Source organism: Chiloscyllium plagiosum, unplaced genomic scaffold, assembly GCF_037043375.1.
Source record: "Chiloscyllium plagiosum isolate Xiang-an unplaced genomic scaffold, Cpla_swu_hap1 HiC_scaffold_13, whole genome shotgun sequence".
Lineage (NCBI taxonomy): Eukaryota > Metazoa > Chordata > Chondrichthyes > Orectolobiformes > Hemiscylliidae > Chiloscyllium > Chiloscyllium plagiosum.
In genome coordinates this window covers 21,077,063-21,100,620 of record NW_028270151.1, presented here as the reverse complement: position 1 = coordinate 21,100,620, position 23,558 = coordinate 21,077,063, and the positions used below count along the sequence as shown (strand labels likewise).

Genomic DNA, 23,558 nt, shown 5'->3' with positions numbered 1-23,558 from the left:
ATTTCAAAAGAACCTGTGGAATAGCTTTTTCATGCAGAAGGTGGTGCGTGTAAGGAACAACCTGCCAGAGAAAGTGGCAGAGACAGGTACAATTACAATGTTTAAAAGGCATCTGGATGGGTATGTGAATCAGAAGGGTTTATAGGGATATAGGCCAAATGCTGGCAAGTGGAACTAGGTCATTTGGGCTGTCTGGTCGGCATGGACGAGTTAGACCAAAGGATTTGTTTCCATGATTATGACTCTATGGCTATTTACAGGTGTCCACACATTTTATGTTTTCAGACTTTGAATGATTTATAAAGCTCATAGTATTAATTCAGTGAGACATTACTGTATGTCAATCATTTGTTTTAATTACGATAAGATTAGAATCATAAAATTCTGCTTGGATTGTCACAATGATCAGAGAACAAGTGTTGTAGAAAATAAGGTTATTCAGTCAACAGTAACTAACTGTTGTGACATTGCATTATGTTGAAACCAAAAGAAATTGATGGTTTGCCTTAGCCAAGTTTTCTAACCCTACTATCACATCACTATTTGCAGGGTCAAGAAGAAAAACTAAGTGTACAATTTGTTCTGTTCTTTAATCATATCATATAAACAATAAATAATAGATGAAAATGGATGTAATTCACCATTTACAAAGGGCAAGCAGTTTTGTATCATTAGGTTTTGTGACACTAGTCAATACCTTTCATCCCTGGTCCCAGATTCACTCTACACCAATTGCCTACCGGTAATGGTGTTAGGCACCATGAAAGACGCATTATTAGTTAGACTGAATTTACAACAAAACCTACAAAATGTGTATTTGCATGACATCTTTCACAACCTTAGGAAGTCTCAAAATACTTCACAATTGTTGAAGTACAAGATATGTAGTGCAGTGGATATATAGCTGTGCTGAGATTTAAATATTCCCAAGTTTTGTTCTTAATCACTTGTATGTTTTAAGTATGACCTCCCATTATAAAGTAGTTGGCGGAAAAACTGGTTGCAAACATTTAGTTCTTGCATAGATCTTGGCTAAGTCAATCTATGAAAAGTCCATTACCCCATTCACTAGAATGTTCAGTCCCCACCTACATATACCCCACCTACTCCACCTCCCAACCTAGAAGGAACTCTCTGATGCATGCTCACTGTCTTCATAATGGGACTGATGCTGAGATGCTACCCAGAGACGGAACAAGTGTTTGTGACCAGGAGGAAAATTAATATAGACAAGCTCATTATTTAAAGCAGGTAACAATTTTAAGTCAAGTAAATAAAAGGGAGAAATCAATCTAGCAAAAATCAACAACATTGTTTTGGAGGTGTCATATGTATTTTTATTTTCAAATTAGAAAAAACACAAAACTGTTCATTTTGGTTCTTTGCCATATCACTAGGAATATGTACAGACTATTTTATTCACTTCATGTTATGCATTGGGGCCAAATATCTTGGGTTGAGAATGCATTGATATCCATACATTATATTTATTGAAATGAGAAAATCCACTTCAAAATAATTTGACTTCCTATAGTAGTTTCCATGAACACATTTACTATTTAAAACTCCCTGTGTTATAGTGTTGGTAAATCAGTGGCTTGGAGTAATAACTTGAAACCAAACTTCACCATGTTAAGTTGAGAGTTTTAACTAAGTTGAAGCAACAACAACAGAAATTGCTGGAAAGACTCTGCAGGTAGCAGCAGCAGAACTGATGGTAGCTGGGAAAAGGTTGGTGAGCTGAAGATGTGTTTGGGGATTCTAAATGACAGATGGAAACAGAGCTTAGAGGGAGGGAACAGCAGTTGGGCAGACAAAGGAATGGGTAATGGTCAGTCTAGGAGAATCAAAGACTGCTAATGGGGACCATTAGTGGTTAACAGTGGGTTGGGCGTAGTTAGCAACTCATGTGATGACAAGGCCTGGTGTGTAGAGCTAGGAGAAGGCGCTCAGGTCCAAAAATTATTTAACTCGATTTTGAGTCTTGAAGGCTGCAGGGTCCCCAAGTAGAAAATGAGATGCTGTTCTTCCAGCTTGCACTAAACTATACTGCAGCAAGCCCGAGAGAGAGAGAGGGGACATGGGGGTGAATTGAAGTGGCAAGCAAAAGGAAGCTCAGTGTCATTTTTGTTGACAGAATGTGGGTGTTCTGTAAAGTGGCTGCCCAGTCTGTGGTTTGTCCCCAATGTACAGCAAATGGACGGCACGGTGGCCCAGTGGTTAGCACTGCTGCCTCACAGTGCTAGAGTCCGGGGTTCAATTCCCGCCTCAGGCGACTGACTGTGTGGAGTTTGCACGTTCTCCCCGTGTCTGTGTGGGTTTCCTCCGGGTGCTCCGGTTTCCTCCCACAGTCCAAAGATGTGCAGGTCAGGTGAATTGGCCATACTAAATTGCCCGTAGTGTTAGGTTAGGGGTATGGGTGGGTTGCGCTTCGGCGGGTCGGTGTGGACTTGTTGGGCCGAAGGGCCTGTTTCCACACTGTAATGTTATCTAATCTAAAATCTAATCTAAAATCAAATCACGTTGTCAGCAGCAAATGCAACTGACAGAATGGAGAGAAGTGCAGGTAAATCGCTGCTTTACCTGGAAAGTGTGTCTGGGCTGTTGGATAGTGAGGGGGGAGGAAGTAAATTTATGTTATACTTTCTGTGATTGCAAGGGAAGGTGGCATGGGGTTATGGGTGGCGTTGGGCGAGGAGGAGGAGTGGAACAAAGTGTCCCAGAGGGAATGGTCCCTGTGGGAGGGGAGGGGAGTATGTGTCCGCGGTGTCATCTCACTGGAGGTGACAGAAATGGCAACTAATGATCCTCTGGATGTGGATCTTAGTGGGATGGTACGTGAGGACCAGGGAACTCTATTGCTGCCGAGAGAGGGAAGAGAAGGTGTGAAGGCTGAAATGCAAGAGGGGTCGGACACAGCTGAGGGCCCTGTCAACCACAGTGGTGGGGAATCCTTGGCTGAGGAAGAAAGCGGACATTTCAGAAGCCCTTTTGTAGAAGCTGGCATCATCAGAATAGATATGGCAGAGACAGAGTAACTGGGAGAACAGAATGGAATCTTTACATGAAACAGGGTGTTAGGATGTATAATCAAGGTAACTGTGGGAGTCGACAGGTTTGCAGTGGATACTGGTGGCTAACCTATCCCCAAAAATGGGAAGAGATTTCGGGGAAAGAAAGGGAGGATTTAGAAATGGACCAGATGAAGGTGAGTCAAGAATGTGATGCTGGAAAAGCACAGCAGGTCAGGCAGCATCCAAGGAGCAGGAGAATCAACTTTTTGGGCATAAGCCCTTCTTCAGGAATAATGGTTTATGGGCCGGGGCGTTGAGAGATAAATGGGATGGGGCTAGGGCTATGGAGAAGTTAACTGAGAATGCAATAGGTAGATGAAGGTGAGGGAGAAGGTGATAGGTTAGAGCGGGGGATGGAGCGGATAGATGGGAAAGGTGATGGGTAGGTCAGGAGGGTGTCGGAGGCTTGAGACTGGGATAATGTGGGGGGAGGAGAAATGAGGAAACTGTTGAAATCCACATTGATCCCATGTGATTGCAGGGGCCCAAGGTGGGCTATGAGGCTTTCTTCCTGAAAAAGGGCTTATGCCCGAAACGTCGATTCTCCTGTTCCTTGGATGCTGCCTGACCTGTTGCGCTTTTCCAGCAACACATTTTCAACACATTTCCAGCATCTGCAGCCCTCACTTTCTCCTCGTTCTTCCTCCAATGTTGGGCGGTTTGGTGATGGAGGAGGCCCAGTACCTGCATTTTCTTGACGGAATGGGAGGGGGATTTGAAGTGTTCAGCCACGGGGTGGTGAGGTTGGTTGGTGTGGATGTCCCAGAGATGTTCTCTGAAATGATCCACAAATAGGCATCCTGTCTCCTCGCTGTCGAGGAAACCACATCGAGTGCAATGGATGCAGTAGATGACATTGGTAGAGGTACAGGTAAATTTCTGTTGGATGTGGAAAAGATCCTTTCGGGCCTTGGACAGAGGTGAGGGGGCTGTTGTGGGTGCAGATTTGCACTTCCTGCAGTGGCGGGGGAAGATGCCAGGAGTGGGGTGTTGTGGGGGGGGGAGAGGTGTGGACCTGACGAGGGAGTCACAGACGGAATGGTCTCTCTGGAACGCTGATAGGGGTGGGGAAGGAAATATACCTCTGGCGGTGAGGTCCGTTTGTAGGTGGCGGAAGATGATGCGATGTATGCGAGGTTGGTGGGGTGCAACGTGAGGACCAGGCAGTTCTGTCCTTGTTGCATTGGGAGGGGTGGGGTTCAAGAGCAGTAGTGTGCAAAGTGGAGGAGATATGCTGGTGGGTGTTGCAACCACGTGGGAAGGGAAATTGCAATCTTGGAAGAAGGACGCCATCCGGGATTTTCTCAGGTGGAATTGGTCATCCTAGCAACAGATGCAGTGGAGGCGGAGGAATTGGGAATAGGCATGGCGTTTTTACAGGAGGCGGGGGGGGGGGGGGGGAGGAGTTTTAGTCTAGTTAGCTATGAGAGTCAGTGGGCTTGTAGTAGATGTCCGTGGTCAGTCAGTCGCCAGAGATGGAGATGGAGAGGTCCAGGAAGGGGAGAGAGGTGTCCGAGATGTCCAGGCGAATTTAAGCACAGGGTGAAAGGTGTTGGTGAAGTTGATGTACTGTTCAACCTCATTGTGGGAGCATGAGGTTGTACAAAGACAAAGAATAAAGAAGATTTACAGTCCAGGAACAGGCCCTTCGGCCCTCCAAGCCAGAGCCAATCTAAATGTACTGTCTAAACCTGTCGGTCAATTCCTAAGCATTTGTATCCCTCTGCTCCCCACCTACTCATGCATCTGTCCAGACGCATCTTAAATGAATTTACCATGCCTGCCTCTAACACCTCTGCTGGCAACATGTTCCAAATGCCCACCACCCTCTGTGTGAAGTACTTGTTGCGTGTATCCCCTTTAAACTTTCCACCTCTCACCTTGAAAGCATGACCTCTCATTATTGAATCCTTCACCCTGTTGCAGGCTCAATCCTCGAGCATAAATCAGCACCTTTATGAAGTAAGTGGGGGTGGGAGGGGGGTGTTGGGAGGGGAAAATAGCTAGGGACATTACAAATGATGCACAACAAAACAAGGACTACTCACAGGGAATGGCTCCAGTCCCTCCTGAATAACAAACCCTTCGATGACGTGAGTGAGGATCTGGGGTTTCACAATAGCCTGTGGTGGCTTGTTGTCCATCCCAGGAAGGTTGGTGGAAGAGACTGCGCCATTGGTTTTCAGTTTTGCAGATGGAACAATAAGAGATGAGGAACTGGAGAATCTCAAGGTGTCTGCAGAGGACCTGATAACAGAAGCACTTGCTGAGGTAACATGGGGGGGCACTGCTCGTTCTGTAAGACAAAGAAATGTTGATGATATAACAAAGTACAATCTCTTTTTAGAGGAAGGGAAACAAATTACATCCATTTATGTCACTTCTTCCAGAACTTCAGGATATTGCAAAGCTTTACACAGCCAATGACATATTTTTGAAGTGTAGAGCACAGCAAAATCTTGCAAAAATGTAATAATGACCAATCTGATTCCAGTGATGTTCACTGAAGGTGATATATGAATAAACTCTCTTACTTTTCAAATCTTTCCTTACATTTCCATCTAGCTGTGAGGGCAGACAGGTCTCAGTTTAACATCTGATCTGAGAGACACAACTTCAATACCACAATACGCCTGCATTACTGCATGGGAATGTCAGTTTGGGTGTTCAGGCCTCCAAAGTGGGACTTGAACTCAGGACCTACTGACTCAAACGCAAAAGTGTTACTAACCTAAGCCACCTCCAACATTAAGTAAATACAAGAAGAATTATAATGCTTTATTTTGAGCAGAGCAGTTCTCTGTGGTGCATTATCCATAATTGACCGCATTGTCCATTATCTCTTCCAGAGGCAACATATAAAAGTGCATCATCTGGCATTACCTCACTGCCTCCTGTGGGACCATGCTGTGCGCAATCTGGCTACCCTGTTTCCTACCTCATTGGCTGCACTGCAAAAAAAATTCATGTTTTACTGATGGTAAAGCACTTTGAGACTTTTCATTTTAAAAAAAATTCATGAAATGTAGGCATTGTTAGTGAAGGCAGTATTTAAGACTGATCCCTAATTATCTTGGAGAAGGTAGTGGTGTGAGCTGCTACAGTGGGAACTGGAAAGACATCCACCGTGACAACAGGAAGGGAAATCCATGTTTCTGATCCAGTGACAGTGAGGGAACAGAGGAAAAGTTCTAAGTCAGGTTTATGTATAGCTTTAAGGGGAGCTTGCAGGTGGTGGTGTTCCTATGAAGAATTGGATAGCCACCCAGTCACTTGTTTAGCTTTCTTTTTCAAACCACATTTATTTCTGCCTTCTTAATACCTGACCTTGGCAAATGTCCACAGCTGACAGAGCCTCTCCTTGTGCTGTAGAGATAGAGGATTCAGACTCAGAGGGAGGTGGTGAAATTGGTCTGTGTGCAGCATAGCATTCTTCCTGGTCCTCCCTCATCTCCTGGTCTTCCACAGGGTAGACCTGAAAAGACACAATGACAAGGAATTAGAATGCACCATACAACATTGAAGGTTGACCATAAACTTCAGTAAAAATAGAACCAATGTGTTGACCCTAATTCATCCACTTCATCTCCATGCCATCTCCAACACATGCATGCACACAAATTCATAACAAAGAGAGCACATGATCCAGATTTCCCAGAAACCGAAAAAATTATACTTGGCTTGCATGACCTGGACTATGAAGACTGATACAAGATTAATATGCTTGAGAGATGGCATGATGAATTTCCATAGTAAACCATACAGTGTGCTTATTTTACAATAATACTTTATATTATAGTTCATACTAATTCTGTTGAGTGATCACTAAATCCCTTGGGAACTATTTTTGGTTCAACATTAGCAAAGAGAATCAATTTGAATTCAGTCCTTAGAGCACTCCCTCAGTGCAATTCCTGAATAGTAGAGCCACCTCAGAAGTATGAAGGGCTTTATAAACTGCCTGAACTTGGCAAAATGCCTGGTCTTCACATTCTCAGCTGCAGATAGTACAGATAGTGTCATCATATTTCAATGCCTAGGAATCTAAATCAATTGGGAATAACCTCATGAAGGGAAATGGACAGGTATTTCTTTCCATTATACTCTCAGACAATACTGAGGGACCATTTTTGGTTAGCATATGTCTGAACACCACAAGCAAGGGGTCAAGGCTCTGTGATATGACCCAATTCTGGCACCAAGGAACTGTTGAGAAGGAACTACCTAAACATAAACAACATTCCTTTTGTTTGCTGAGGGTCTCACTCACTGAAAACACTCTGCAAGTGTCGCTCCTCGATGAACCATCTTAACCATCAAGGGACGGCAAGGTGGCTCAGTGGTTAGCACTGCTGCCTCACAGCATCAGGGTCCCAAGTTTGATTCCAGCCTTGGGTGACTGTCTGTGTGGAGTTTGCACATCCTCCCAGTGTCTGCATGGGTTTCCTACGGGTGCTCCGGTTTCCTCCCACACTCCAAAGATGTGCAGGTTAGGCAAATTGGCCATGGTAAATTGCCCGTAGTGTTAGATGCATTAGTCAGGGGTAAATGTAGGGGAACGGGTCTGGGTGAGTTGCTCTTTGGAGGGTCGGTGTGGACTTGTTGGGCCGAACAGCCTGTTTCCACACTGTAGGGAATCTAATCTAAAACCTTGACATTTTTGCATGCAATTCTGACAGTATGAGTATTAGTGTTGACCTTGAATTTGCTCATCACTAATACTTGGCATCTTTCACTTTGCATTTCATCAATACAACAATATACTTTTTAAGGATGTACACACGTAAAATATTCCTCATATACACATTGTGGGTATGAATTGTTCAGAGGAACGGAAAATGATTCTGTAATGTTTCACAATATTTTATGATCTAAAGATTATTGCTCATTCTTTTTTAAATCATAGAGTGTGAACATTGCTGACTATGCCAGCATTTATTGCCTATTCCGAATTGCCCTTGAGTTGGTATTGAGCTGCCTTCTTGACATGCTGCAGTCCATTTGGTGTAGGTAAACTAACAATGCTGCTCGGGAGGGAGTCTCTAGATTTTGGCCACCAACAATGGAGGAATGACGATATTGTTCCAAGTCAAGATTGTGAGTGGTTTGGATGGAAATTTGCAAGTGATTGTGTTCCTATGTAACTGCTGTCTTTGGACTTTTGGTAGTAAAGATCATGAATTTGATGAATGGTGTTAATGGAACCTTTGTGAGTTTATTGCAATGCATCTTGAAAATGGTACACACTGCTGCCTCGATGTTTCAGTGGGGGAGGGGCTGATATCTTTTTTAAGATGATAAACAGATTGCCCTCAAATGGCCTGCTTTGTCCTGGATGGTATCAAGTAGGTAGAGATTTACATCACATTCCTGACTTGTATCTTGTAGATAGTGAATCGGCTTTTGGTCTGTCAAGAGCTGAGTTACTTTCCTCAGAATTTCCATCATCTGACCTACTCTTAGGGCCACGGTATGGATAGTCCCATTGCATTTCTAGTCAACCCCAACCTTGGATTGCCAGCAGTGGAGAATTTCAATGATGGTAATGCCACAGAATTTCAAGGAGAGATGGTTATATTCTTGCAAGTTGGAGATTGCCATTGCCTGGCACTTGAGCAGCACAAATGTTACTTGGCACTTAACAGCCAAACCTGAATGTTGTCCAGACCTTACTGAAGATTGATACAGGCTGCTTCAGTATTTGAAAAGTCACCAGTAGTGTTGAACACTGACGATTGCACAATGAACATTCCCACTTCTGACCTTTTGTTGGAGGGAACGTCATTATCAAGCAACTGAAGATGATTGGATCTACAACTGAGGAACTCCTGCAGCCATGTCCTGGCACTGTGACTGACCTCCAACAACCACAGCTGTCGTTCTTTGTGCTTGGTATGACTTCAACCAATGATGAACAATTCAATTCACATTCAGCCAAAATGTAGTTCTGTGGAACAATACTTCAAGGCCGCCTATCAGAAAGGTTAGAATTGGTGCTTTGTGTGTACCACTATGTTGTTGAAAGCAAATCTGAATGGGCACATACTGGGCTGAAATTCAGGTTTATCCAAACAAATGTGAAACTACTGATTCAGAGTATGGATAGGGACTCCCATTAGAAACATGACAGTTCTGATATACACGAGGGGTTACGGTTAATTTGGAAGGGATCTAGATTGAGATTTTGAAGAATGAAAGTGTCCTTTTTTAAGGTGTTCTTCTTGGTTGGTAAACAGTTCCCATCCCTGCTCACTGGCCAAAGGATGGTCAGATTAGATCCTCTCAAACCTCTGCCATCAATCCACCATTGGTTGCTATGAACGATTTTCATCACCATCCAATTTTTCCCCTTCATGGCTTACTTTCAGAATCTTCTGCAATAGTATAGCTGAGATCACAACCTTGCAACATTGGAATTTGGCCATTGCTTATCACATTCAAGTCCTCTGTGGGTTCAATTACCTGAACTGCAAAAAACATTGTACCTCCAACCATCAAAGACAGAAATTGCCTTGGGTATGTTATAATACCCTTCCTCTATTCCACTAGTGACCATAAATCCCACTAGCAAACCACTTACGGGTAAATTATCGCCATCACGTGAGACATAAAATAACTTGTGTTAGATAGGTGAACAAAGACTAATTAAGGTTGAAAGTGAATATTATTTATTGCAATTCATGGACCCATTTATCTCTAAACAATAATTTAATTTTGATGATTGTTGGTTTCTGCAGGGGTAGGGAAAAAAGTACTAGAAGATGTAATCATGACTATGCCACTGGTAGAGTGAATAATTCAACTGTAAATTATGCTAGGTCCTGTGTGATGCAAACTGATTAACCAGAGATTTTATTTTATTAATTTATGGAATGTGGGCATTGTTGCAAAGCTCAGCGTTTTTGCCCATCATTTTTTCTTGGGTAAGTGGTGGTGAGCTGCCATCTTGAAATCCATGTGATGTAGTTACATCTGTTAAGGGAGGCAGTTCCAATATTTTGAACCAGCGACAGTGAAGGAAGTGTGATATAGTTCCAAGTCAGGTTGGCATGTAGCTTGCAGAGGATCTTGCAGGTTTTGGTGTATTCATGTATCTAATGCTCTTGCCCTTCTAGATAGAAAAGGTCAAGGATCTGGAAGTTGCTATCTAAGGAGTTATTGTGTATCTTATAGATGTTACGCATTGTTACCATTGTGCACCAGTAATGGAGACAGTAAATGTTGAAGGTGGTTAAAAGCACTATTTTTGCATTCAGTGGGTACACTCCAAACCTTACAAAGAACTGGACTTCCTGAAAAACCAAACAAACCAGAACCCCAAACATAAATCATTCTGAAATTCTCACTCAAATCCCAGTGCTTACGGCCATTCAAACACGACTGCCTAAGAATAACTGTTGGATCACAAAGCAACTGACTGGATTGGACAATGAATTTCCTTAAAATAATGTGAAATGCACAGAATCAGGATAAAGCAGGTTAATACAACAACACACAAATGGTGGTTAATTCTCATAAAACTATTTTTCATGCAAATTATAAAAGATTCAATGACTCCCTACCAGTGGCGCATCCACTGGAGCTGAAGGCTGGACTTGCAGGTTAACAGCAATGGTCTGGGGTGGAGGAAGAGCCTGGAAGGGCATTTGAATCAGAGCCTGGGCAGCAGGGAGTTGTTCTCTTGAATGTAGAACAGTCTGTGGTAGTACTTGAGTAGAGGAAACAATGTCTGATGGTACCGTTAGGTTCTGCACTGATTGCAAGGGCAGTCGCTGGAGGTGGCCTGGGGTTGTTGATGGGACCTCTTGCGAAGGTGATACCAGTGTTGAATGTTGCTGCTGGGATGGTGCAGGTAAGTGCATAGTCACTGGACTTGATTGTCTCAATGGCCCAATCTGAGCCACCGGTGAGCGATGGGCAGGCAGTAAGTGTGTTGGCTGTGGCTGTTGGCTTGGCTGCACATGAGTTGAGGTTTGCTGCTGGCTGGAGCCCAATGGTTGATGCGTGTGAACCAGGCTGTGAGACTGTGTCTGTATTAGTGCCTGTGGCTGGATGATGATCGTTGATGCTGATGGGCTAGGCGGCGACTGAGAAGGTACTGGAGAGACCACAACTGTCTGCTGCTGGCTTTGAGGATGAGAGTGAGCTGAAGGTTGGCTCAGTGGTTGGCTATGGGCCTGGGTTGATATACAGTGCGGCGATTGAGAAGAGGCCTGGATTAGCGATTGACTGTGGGGTTGCACTGGCAGGCAATGCTGAGACTGCGGAGGGTCAGAACCCTGGGCCTGAAGAGCTAGAGGCTGCAGTTGCTGTCTGTGTTGGATCTGCTGCTGGATAATAAGTTGATGGTGTGCTTTCGGCGTTCCTTGGTGAAGTGGAATCTGCTGTTGTTTAATCAGCTGGTGTGCTTGAATTGGTGTGTAGGGTGCTAGACAGGACAAACAACAGAGATAACAGACAAAAGTGAGCTATCTTGGTTTTTACTCTGAAGGAAGCATCAAGAAAAAAAACACATCAATTGTTAAACATCAATATTATAATGCATTATAATTAACTTTCCTATTTCAATGGACTTTTAAAAAAATTATATAATGAAGGAAACATCTTGAAGAATTCACCAACTCTTCCAGTAAAAGAAAGACAAATTGCGTTGTTTCAATCACTATTAAGTCAAGGGACTGAATGCCAATACCTGTTTCTAAATCATTATTTGATCTATTTTTCTCAATTCATCTTCTGTTATCATTTGATGAAGTTGCCATTTTGTACAACAAGAAGCTATGTCTGATCAACTTTTCTTATGGCTTCACAAGATATCTCTGCAACAGGTAAAACTGCCTTACATCCATCAGAGTTCAGAAGAATGCAAGGTGATCTCTTTAAAACGTATACGGTTCTTGACACACTGGATGTTGGGAGGTTGTTAACGCAAAATGGGGATTCTCAAACCCAGTGACACAGAGCCAAGTGAAGGATTCAGAACATTAGATTGAGATGAGAAGTGTATTCACTTAAAGGTTCCTGAAATTCTGTAACATGGGGGTTGTGAACACTCCATTATGTAGTCAAGCCAGAGATCAACAGATTTTGAATGCTAAGGGAACTAAGGAACATGAAGACAGGGTGGCAAAGTGAAACTAAGATAAAAGATTACTTCACAAACTATCTGAACATAGGAGCAGATTTGAGGGATCGTATCTTTCATGGGATGTGGATATTGCAGGCAAGGCCAGCATTTATTGCCTATTTCTAATTGTGCCTGAAATGTGTAGCTTGCTTGGCCACTTCAGAGGGCAATTAAGAATTAACCATATTACTCTGGATCTGAAGTTACATGAAGACCAGACCAAGTAAGGATCACAGATTGCTGTCCCCCAAGGTTTTTGCAACCATCAACAATAATTTAATGGTCACCATGAAACATGGGGTGGCATGTGGCTCAGTGGTTAGCACTGCCGTCTCACAGCGCTAGGCACCCAGGTTTGACTCCACCTTTGTGCAAAACCCGGCATAGACAACGTCTGCCTGGGATTCCTCCCACAGTCCAACGATGTGCAGGTCAGGTGGAATGGCCATGCTAATTTGCCCATAATGACTAGGGATGTGCAGGGTAGATGGATTAGCCATGGGAACTGCAGGGTTACAGGGAGAGGATGGTGGGTGAATCTAAGTGGGATGCTCTTCGAAGGGTCAGTGTGGACTTGATGAGCTGAATGGCAAACTTCCACACTGTAGGGATTCTATGAATGAGCCTGGCTTTTAATTGCAGATTTATTAACTTAATTCAAATCCCCCCAGCTGACAGGGTGAGATTTGAATCCATCTCCCCTGTGCATGATTGTGCGCATGAGTATAACCTACTGCAGCTTCCATTTCTTTCACTCTTATGGAGCTATGTTGCATCCTCCCTTTGGCACATTAATTAAAACAGGCTTCTTGTACATGGATAAACAACTTTTTGAACCTTGGCTGCAAAGAATATGACTCAAATCCAGAGCAATTACAAAGTGGAACTCAGCAAAATTCCAACTCCAAAATAAAAGAATTGTGGATTCTGTAAATCAGAAACAGAGATTGCTGGAAAAGCTCAGCAGGTTTGGCAGCATCTGTGGAAAGAAATCAGAGTTAACATTTAAGATGGAGTGACCCTTCTTCAGAATGGGTCACTCAACCTGAAATGTTAACTGATTTCTCTCCACAGATGCTGCCAGACCTGCTGAGTTTTTCCAGAAATTTCTGCTTTTGTTTCAAACTCCAAGATGTTGTAGTTAATTAAAATTCCTCCCTCCATCTCACTACTAGCTCTGTTGCTGCCACTTACCAGGGGCTATTAATTGCTGTGTGTTTGCTGGCATCTGTAACCGGGTCACCGTGGACACCCGGGTCTCAGGGCTGACTGACGTCAGGCTCTCTCCTTTCTTGATGCTTTCAGGGGCTGAGTCATGTTGGTTGGTTTTAGGGCCAGCTCCTTGCCCTGCCTGCTTTGTGTGGCTCATCGGGAGCTGCTGTGTTTGACAGGTACCTTTTAATGGAACGCTCTGAGGGGATGGCGCAGGTAAGGCACCTGACTGCTGGCTCCGAACGGCCAGATTCTGAACCTACAACCAAAAACATGAAAAAGGCAAGATCAAATTACTGGTCAGCAATGAAACAATCGTGAATAGGTGAGCTAGATGGTTAATAAATGGAACTGTGCAAAGGAAAAGATACTTTTGTATTACCTGCATGAGGGGCTTGACAGAGCAAATGAGGATATATTATTTTCATTGGCAGGAGGGTGGATAACCAATGGTCCCTGATTGGTAATTATTTTACCAATTACTAAAATAATTGGTAAATGCCATCTGTGACAACTGACCTTTCTTTCTTGGTTAAAGACAGATGTAGGCTGCTAAACAGCGGGTTTGGGTCTGATCTTTAAGACTTTAATCATCTTACCCACCTGACCCTCACACACTATTTTAAGACCATAAGAAATAGAAACAAAAGTAGTCTGTTCAGCTCCTTGAGCCTACTCTGCTATTCAACAGAATCACAGCTCATCCAACATGCCTCACCTCCGTTTTCCTGCTCTTTCCCTATAACCCTTGATTCCCCCACTGATCAAGAATCTATCCATTTCAGCCTTAAACACACACAAGAGCTCTGCACACAGCTGTCCATAGCAAGGAGTCCACAGACGTACAACTGTCAGAGAGAATAAATTCCTCGTTATCTCCATCTTAAATTGGTGGCCCTTTATTCTGAGACTATGCCCTCTGATCCTCGACTCTCCCATGAGGGGAAACATCCTCTCAGCATTTACCCTGTCAAGTCCTTTAAGAATCCTATATGTCTCATTGAGATCATCTCTCATTCTTCTAAACTCCAGTGAGTAGAGCTCCAAGCAAAAGTGAGGACAGCAGATGCTGGAGATTAGAGTCGATTGTATGGTGCTGGAAAAGCACAGCGGGTCAGGCAGCATCCAAGGAGCAGGAGAATCGACACTTCAGGAAAAAGCCCTTCATCAGGAATGAGGAGGAGGTAGAGCTCCAACCTGTTTAAATTTCCTCCATCCAACCCATTCAGCCTGTATCTGCTCTCTGTTATAATTATCCAATTAGCCCTACTTCCGTGGTCTTTCTGCATGTTCCTTCATATTTTGAGGAGAAAGTGAGGACTGCAGATGCTGGAGATCAGAGCTGAAAATGTGTTGCCGGAAAAGCGCAGCAGGTCAGGCAGCATCCAAGGAACAGGAGAATCAACGTTTCGGGCATAAGCCCTTCCTGAAGAAGAGCTTATGCCCGAAACGTCGATTCTCCTGTTCCTTGGATGCTGCCTGACCTGCTGTGCTTTTCCGGCAACACATTTTCAGCCCTTCATATTTTGACCCTTGTGTGTTTAGTCTTTTGAAAATTACTATTTAATCTGCTATTGTCACCATTCTTTCACACAATGCAATCCAGGCTGTAGCTCACTGCATCAAAGCAATGTTGTGTCATGTTGCCACTGGATCTTTGGCAATCACCCATAATCTGTGTCCTCTGGTTACTGCATTTCTGCAAGCAGGAACAATTTCACTTTCGTTACTCTACTGAGATCATTCAAAGTTTTGAACACCAGTTCCAAACCTTCTCTGCTCTAAGGAGAACACCAGTTTCTCCACTTAACCACACGAGGTCCTCATTTCTTCGTGAGATGGCAGCATAGTAGTAACTGCACTGGATTAGTAATCCAGAACTCCAAGCTAATCTTCTCAGCACATGGGTTCAAATCCTACAATGCAGATTGCAAAATCTAAATTCAATACAAATCTAGAATTAAAAAGCAAGTAACCACTGTTGATTGTCGTAAAAACCCTATCATTCACTCATGTCCTTTAAGAAAGGCAATCTGCCTGTCCTTACCTGGTCTGGCTTACATGTGACAACAAACCCAAGGAAATGTGGTTGACTCTTAATTGCCCTCTGGATGAAAAATGAAGTGATGCCCACATCCCATGACTGAATCTTAGTACCATTTCTCGACACCCACTTTTAAGTCTTTGAAATGCTCTTAAGGAGAGCTGCCCAAAAAAGAACAAAAAACAGTAGGCTAAGGTCTTACCAACATCATATAAAGGCTTAATATAAACTCTCATTTGCTCTATTAATAAAGCCAACTACACATCAGCTCCTTCAATAGACATTGCAATGGGTCCAGTAACTTCAAAGATCTACATTTGTACACTGTTTAGATTTCTTGATTCCTGCACTCCCTTTTAAACCATATTGTTTATTTAGTCTCCAAACCCCACACAGCTCACTTCTACCTTCTTCCCTAAATCCTCAAACAGGACTGCCCAGACAGACCCATTGTTTCTGCCTGCTCCTGTCCCACAGACCTCTTCCTACCTCAACTCGGCGATTCCTCTTGACAGTTTATGTGTGAATTTCCAGTTTGCCACGTCCTCTACACCATGGGCATGCAATCACATTAGGCTTCCATCCCCCATTAGGACGGCCTCAGGGTTCTCCGCTGCTTCCTGGAAAAAAATACCTGATCCATCCCAAACCACTATCACCCACCTCTGCCTGGCCAAACGTGTCCCCACCCTGAACAACTTCTCTTTGAACTCCTCTCACTTTCTTCAGGTCAGGGTGTGGCAATGGGTCCCAGTTATGCCTGTCTCTTTGTGGGATATGCGGAACATTCCTCATTCCAGTCCTAATCCAGCCCCTACCCGCAACGCTCTCTCTCCTGGCTATATCAATGATATCATCAGTGCTGCTTCAGTCTCTTGTCTGGAATTGGAAAAGTTTATCACTCCCACTTCTAATTTCCATCCTGCTCTCACCATCACCTGGTCCATCTCTGACTCCTCCCTTTCCTTCCTCTGTTTTCATTTCTGGGGATAGGCTGGCCACCAATATCCACGAGGCGAAGGTAAGTACTGCAGATGCTGGAGATTGGAGTCAAGAGTGTGGTGCTGGGAAAGCACAGCAGGTCAGGCAGCATCTGAGGAGCAGGAAAATCGATGTCTCGGACAAAAGCCCTGATGAAGGGCTTTTACCCAAAACATCGATTTCCCTGTTCCTCGGATGCTGCCTGACCTGCTGTGCGTTCCCAGCAATACACTCTTGACACCAATATCCACTACCAATCCATCAACTCCCACATTTACCTTGACTATATATCCTTGCACCCTGCTTCCTGTAAAGACTCTATTCCACTCTGTCAGTTCCTCTGTCTCTGTCGCATGTGTTCCAATGATGCCCACTTCATAAGGGAGTCTCTGAAATGTCCAACTTCCTCCTCAAACAAGGAATCCCCAGCACTGTAGTTGACAGGGTCTTCAGCCAGGTCTGAGCCATCTCTCACACTTTGGCACTGACCTCCTCTCTCCCCTCCCACGACAGTGACAGGGTCTCACTTGTTCTCATCTACCATTCCATCAGCAATCATATCTGGACGATCACTAGCCGCCATTTCTGCCAACTCCAGTGGGATGCCACCACCAGACACCTTTTCCCCCTTTCAATCCCAACACCCACCCCCACACCCCACAGCACCTTCCTCAGCAAAAGGTGCAACACCTGCTCATTTACTTCCTACCTCCTCAGTATCCAAGAGCTCGAGCACACCTTCTAAGTGAAGCAACGCTTTACCTGCACTTCATTCAATCACATCTATTGCATTCGCTGCACACAGTGTGGTCTCCTCCACACTGAGGAAACGAGGTGTAGACTGGATGACCTCTTCGCAGAACACCTACATTCTATCTGCAAAAACGACCCTGAGCTTCCTGATGTCTGTCACTTCAACACACCGCCTTGTTCCCTGGCCAATATCTCTGTCGTGGGCTTGCTGATGTGCTACAGTGAAGCTCAGCGCAAGCTGGAAGAACGTACCTTATTTCCACTTGGAAACTTTACAGCCTTCTGGACTTAATATCAAGTTCAACAATTTACGTGCTTGAGCATCTTCTCCACACTTTCCCACACACACCAGGCCTTGTTATCCCATGGTCTGCTATTACACAAGACCCGTTGTTAGCTACTGATAGTCCTTATTAACAGCTCGAAAATGTGTTGCTGGAAAAGCGCAGCAGGTCAGGCAGCATCCAAGGAGCAGGAGAATTGACGTTTCGGGCATAAGCCCTTCTTCAGGAATGAGGAAGGTGTGTGAAGCAGGCTAAGATAAAAGGTAGGGAGGAGGGACTTGGGGGAGGGGCATTGGAAATGCGATAGGTGGAAGGAGGTTAAGGTGAAGGTGATAGGCCGGAGAGGGGGTGGGGGCGGAGAGGTCGGGAAGAAGATTGCAGGTCAAGAAGGCGGTGCTGAGTCCGAGGGTTGGGACTGAGATAAGGTTGGGAGGAGGGGAAATGAGGAAGCTGGAGAAATCTGCATTCATCCCTGTAGTTGGAGGGTTCCTAGGCAGAAGATGAGGCGCTCTTCCTCCAGGCGTCGTGTTGCCATGGTCTGGCGATGGAGGAGGCCAAGGACCTGCATGTCCTTGGCGGAGTGGGAGGGGGAGTTAAAGTGTTCGGCCATGGGGCAGTTGGGTTGGTTGGTGCAGGTGTCCCACATGTGTTTTCTGAAACGTTCCGCAAGTAGGCGGCCTGTCTCTCCAATGTAAAGGAGACCACATCGGGTGCAGTAAATGATGTGTGTGGAGGTGCAGGTGAATTTGTGACGGATGTGGAAGGATCCCTTGGGGCCTTGAAGAAAAGTGAGGGGGTGGTGTGGGCGCAAGTTTTGCATTTCTTGCGGTTGCAGGGGAAGGTGCCAGGAGTGGAGGGAAGCAACATGACGCCTGGAGGAAGAGCACCTCATCTTCCGCATAGGAACCCTCCAACCACAAGGGATGAATGCAGATTTCTCCAGCTTCCTCATTTCCCCTCCCCCCACCTTATCTCAGTCCCAACCCTCGGACTCAGCACCGCCTTCTTGACCTGCAATCTTCTTCCCGACCTCTCCACCCCCACCCCCTCTCCGGCCTATCACCCTCACCTTAACCTCCTTCCACCTATCGCATTCCCAATGCCCCTCCCCCAAGTCCCTCCTCCCTACCTTTTATCTTAGTCTGCTTGCCACACTTTCCTCATTCCTGAAGAAGGGCTTTTGCCCGAAACGTCAATTCTCCTGCTCCTTGGATGCTGCCTGACCTGCTGCGCTTTTCCAGCAACACATTTTTCAGCTCTGATCTCCAGCATCTGCAGTCCTCACTTTCTCATTAACAGCTATTCATTTTCCTAGGCTCACCATTCTCCACTCCTTTGTCTAACTGCAATTCTTCTCTCTGGGTTCTATCCCCATCTATCAGTTACTCTTTACCCCCTCACCCCACCTATCCTCTACATTAAAAAAAACAACTTTTTTCCTTGCTACCATCAGTTCTGAAGAAGGGTCCCTGGACCAGAAACATTAACTCTGATTTCTCTGCACAGATGCTGCCAGATCTGCTGAGTATTCTCGCAATTTCTGTTTTGTTTCTGATACCCAGCATCTGCAGTTCTTTCGGGCTTTTTTGTTTATTTAGTATTTTGTCTCCTCATTCTTCCCAGCAAAATGTATTGCTTCATACTTCTCTGTCTTAATTTCAATCTAACATGTGTCTGCCCATTTCAGCAATCTGTTTACCCAGGACCTCCAAGTATTTCTCACTGTCTGTCTCTTTGTTAACTACATTTCCTTGTTTTGTTAACATCATCGAAATGCCCAAGTTTAAGGTAATGAGTATGCCTGGAAAGGAAAATGTTGCAGAGCTTTGGAAATCAAACATTCTGGGGAGCTTACCAATGGTCAGAAACTGAACTGGACTAGCTATATAACAGCAGGTCAGAGGCTAAGAATCATGTAGCGACTAACTCGCCTCCTGACTCCCCATAGCCTCTCCACATCTACAAGTCTGGAGTGTGATGGAATACTCCCCACTTACCTGGATGAGTGAAGCTTCAACAATACTCAAGGAGCTTGACGCCACTGAAGTCGAAGCAACCTGCTTGATTGACACCACATCCAGAAACATTCATTTCCTTTGCCACCAATGTTCAGGAGCAACAATGTATACCACTTATAAGATACAATGCAGAAATTCACAAAGGCACCTCAAACAGTACCTTCTAAAACCATAACCACAATCATCTGGAAGGACAAGGGCAGTAGATGTATGGAAACACTACCACCTGGAAGTTCCCTTCCAAATTACTTCCTGTCCTGACTTAGAAACATATTGCTATTCCTTTAGTGTTGCTGGGCCAGAATCCTGGAACTCCTTCCAAAACAGCATTGTGAGCATACCAACAACAAATTGATTGCAGTAGTTCAAGAAAGTGGCTCACTATCACCTTCTGAAAGGTAACTAGGGATGGGCTGGCCCAGCCAGTGACACCACATCCCATGAATGAATAACAACCAAAAAAGCAGAGGACAATGGGTCTAATTGGAATAGCTCTTTCAAACATCAAGCACAATGATCTGAATAGCCTTGTGCTGTTCATGAATTTCTATGGTTATTAAAGTTGCTCACGAAATCTACAAAATATACTTTACTGAATTTAGGGTGTGCAGAATGTTAGCAATAAGTTAGCAGAGAAATATTTTTTATTTAATCTGTCACAAGAGTTCTAATGATGTCTCAGTCCAGTGAAGTAACAATGCTCCTGCTCTCAGAACTGACAGACATCCAGAACTCTGTGCAGTTTACATTTCCCCTCACCCCACCTCGACCCAGTCATCCCACAGTGGAGAGAAAGATGGGGCAGGGGAAAATGCTACACCATTCTGGAAACAAAAGCAAACTAAGTTTCACTGCAAGACATACACATCCCAGAGGGCAGCTGTGGCTTTTGCAACACAGTAATAAATGGTTTAATGGCCAAATTTGGGAATGAAGAAATGGCCGTTGTCATTCCAAATTGGGCTGGTATGTGGCTTGGAAGGGAATTTGCCAGTAGCGATCTTCCAATGCATATGCTGCTCTTTTCTTTCTGGATTGTAAAGGTCATAGGTTTTGAAAGTGCTGTCTGTGGATCCTTGAAGTGCAGCTTGAAGGTGGTACACAGTGCTGCCTTTGTGTATCAGGGATGAAAGGAGTGAATTTTGAAGGTAGTGGATGGGGTGTCTATTAATGGGCTGATTTGTTTTGGAAGAAATCAACTTTTCTAAGGAGAACCTTACTACATTCATATTATGGAAGTAATTTGCTAGCAGAATTTTTCATGCTTTAAATAGGTCAAAGTTACTCCTGAAGGTATAGGTCCATGTTTAAAAGATAACAAAATCCTAACATGAGTCATGATATGTCTACGATGCATGTTGCAAACAAGGTTTTGCTGTGTTTCTCTGGTTCACTGGGTTTGGGAATATCAGTCTGTTATAACTCACCTGTGTGGATGTAGACACTGAGGAAGAGGAAGAGGAGGCAACAGGAATATCTGGCTGCACAGTAGCTACAGTAGCAGTGGGAGTGAAAATCAGCTGTAGAGACATAGAGAAGGTCAGGAAACAGCAGGTACAAAGATGTGAAATTCTAGAACATCCCCACTAGCCAACCACTTAGTAACCTTTTCTCCTGTAATATAAATTGCTGATCCTGTTTTAAATTTGGCATTCTTTGTATTTGTCCTGATGAGTGCAAATTGAAAAACGCTGGCAACATGTATCTTTATTTTCAGCGATGCTCAAGTTCTGTACTATCAAGTGTATGTTTGAGTTTAGCTAGAGGTTAGCCTACAGAAGGTAAGCTGCAACATGAGAGAAAATTAAGCAAATCCATGAAATGGCAATAAAATAGCTTCTCAGATAGTTTTAAAGTTGTGAAAAGATAGAGGCGATTTTGCATAGGACAGCAACTATCTTCAACTAAGCCTGGATTATTTTAAAATCAAGGACATAATATTAATGACAACAGCTTGCATTTATCTAGCTCCTTTACCAGAATAAAACATATCAAGGATCTTCACAGATGCATTACCAAACAAAATCTGACACCGAGACACTGAGGAAATATTCAGATAGATAACACAAAAAGATTTTCTTTATTTGTTCAAGGGAAGTGGACATCACTGGCTGGGCCAGTATTTATTACCATCCCTTATTACGCTTGAACTGAGTGCATTTCAGAGGGAAGCTGTGGGTCTGGAATCGTATTTAGGCCAGACCAGGTAAAGATGACAGATTTCCTTCCCTAAAGAGCATTAATAAACAGATAGGGTTTGGGGACAATATTAGAGAAGGGCACAGAGGTTTAGATAAGAAATTCCAGAGCTTTAGGGACAAGACAGCTGAAGCATAACCACGATAGGTAAAATGATGAAAACCTGACATAGATGTAGTAAAGAACTGCCAAAATGCTTTACAACATGGGCTCATTGATCGATGAGGTGTTCTACTCCCTGCAATTTTTCTATTGTGGAAGGTTTACACTACCAGTCCTGTGCTGTATTACTTACCATTTGGGCCCTGAGGTACATCTGCGCCTGGCTTGCTGTGAGAGTGGGGGTGGTGTTGCCGAGAAGCATGGCTTGCTGGGTGATTCCGCTGCCTGAAGTGCTGGTGGTCTGAGCACGACTGATCAGCTGAGTAGCCGAAGGAGATGCTGAGAGGTTAATCTGCACAACAGGACCCAAATGTCTATTAACAATTGGATGCAGTGATGCACACAGAACTGAAACGAAACATTATTCATACAGTTTCTGAAACTAGCTTGTTTCAAGGATAATTAAGTTATCTAATAATAAGATCATCTGGTTAGAGAGGGCAAACTACTTGACAGAGTGCTGTTGTCTTCATATTACAATAGCCATGCCGTAAAAGATTTCTAAGGATGATATTAGAAATAAGCAAAGTATAGAAAAATGAGAGACATACAGTTGGATAGAGCATTTCACAATAACAGGTCTCAATACACTTTATGCTAGTGAAATATTTTTGAAGTACAGTCACTGTTCTAATGGAGGAAAAACAGCAGTCACTTTGCACACAGCAAACTCACACAAAGTATTAATGATCAGATCATAATTTTTTGTAATGTTGACAGAGGTATCTTTATCGACCAAGAACAGGGGGCTAGTTCTCTTGCTCTTCTTCAAAACAGTTCAGCTGGATATTTTAGATGCAAAAATAAAGGCAGCTGGAGCCTTCTTTTGACACAGAATTTGAAAGACAAGACTTCCAACAGTGCAGCACATCCTCAGTACCTCACTGAAAAATCAGTATGGATTTTTGTGTTCAAGCCCTGGAGTGGAACTTGAACTTAGGACTTTGGAACTCAGGGGGCAAGTGTGCTACTAACCAAGCCATGATTGGCAGAATCATATAACAACAGTTTAAAAAAAATTGATCAGACTGGGAGTCTCTGTGCTAGAGATGAGAGATGGCTATTAGCACATCTGCAAAGTTATAGCAGGGTCGATATAAAAAAGACTTTCCATTTGCGAGGGAGACCAGACCCTAAATATAAACAGGTCATTAAGAAGTTCACTAAGCAATTCAGGACAAATTTGCTTACTGAAAGAGTGATTGAAATGTGGAACACACTACTGTGGGGAACATTTTTTTAAAATTCACTTGCACATTGAGGTGAGTGGCATAGAATTAATTAAGGTGAAGCCACATGAGAAAGTAATGAATAAAAGAATACACTGATTATGGTTTGACAAGGACAGGTGTTTGCTACTCTGTTTGAAAGTAAATGCTAATCTCAGTGGACGAGTTAACTGGGGTATTAGGAGCAGATGTGAGTCATTCCATCTCTCAAGCCTGCCCTGTCATTCTACATATGGTAGATAAGCTATCTCAATGCCTTCTTCACACTATCCGCATATCAGCTGGTGTCATTAGTAACAAGAAATCTATCAATTTCTGATTTGAAATTACGTATTGACTGAGCTTCTACAATGCTCCGAAGTAGATACGGCGAATCCACTAAATGAAGACATTCCTTCTCTTTTCAGTCCGAAATGGCTTATCTTTTATTTGAGGGCTATGCCTCTTGGTTCTAGATCCACAGTGGGGAAACATT

General features: G+C 43.8%; 1 protein-coding gene and 1 long non-coding RNA gene across 3 annotated transcripts in view; one reads left to right on the top strand and one right to left on the bottom strand.

Annotated features, from left to right (window-relative positions):
- Positions 1 to 23,558, bottom strand: part of phc3a (polyhomeotic homolog 3a) — a 116,030-nt gene that overhangs the window by 24,269 nt on the left and 68,203 nt on the right. Inside the window, exons 5-10 of one of the 2 annotated variants that reach the window (XM_043702646.2) lie at positions 21,988 to 22,146; positions 20,921 to 21,013; positions 13,396 to 13,672; positions 10,637 to 11,502; positions 6,402 to 6,549; positions 5,123 to 5,370 (exon numbers count right to left, since the gene is read on the bottom strand). In XM_043702646.2, coding sequence (XP_043558581.2) covers positions 5,123 to 5,370; positions 6,402 to 6,549; positions 10,637 to 11,502; positions 13,396 to 13,672; positions 20,921 to 21,013; positions 21,988 to 22,146 — 1,791 coding nt within the window. The remainder of the gene's footprint in view (positions 1 to 5,122; positions 5,371 to 6,401; positions 6,550 to 10,636; positions 11,503 to 13,395; positions 13,673 to 20,920; positions 21,014 to 21,987; positions 22,147 to 23,558) is intronic. The other variant, XM_043702647.2, reaches the window with a different exon arrangement.
- Positions 14,550 to 23,558, top strand: part of LOC148148265 (uncharacterized) — a 41,115-nt gene continuing 32,106 nt past the window's right edge. The window contains exon 1 of the long non-coding RNA XR_015759112.1: positions 14,550 to 14,597. This is a non-coding gene — a long non-coding RNA (uncharacterized LOC148148265). The remainder of the gene's footprint in view (positions 14,598 to 23,558) is intronic.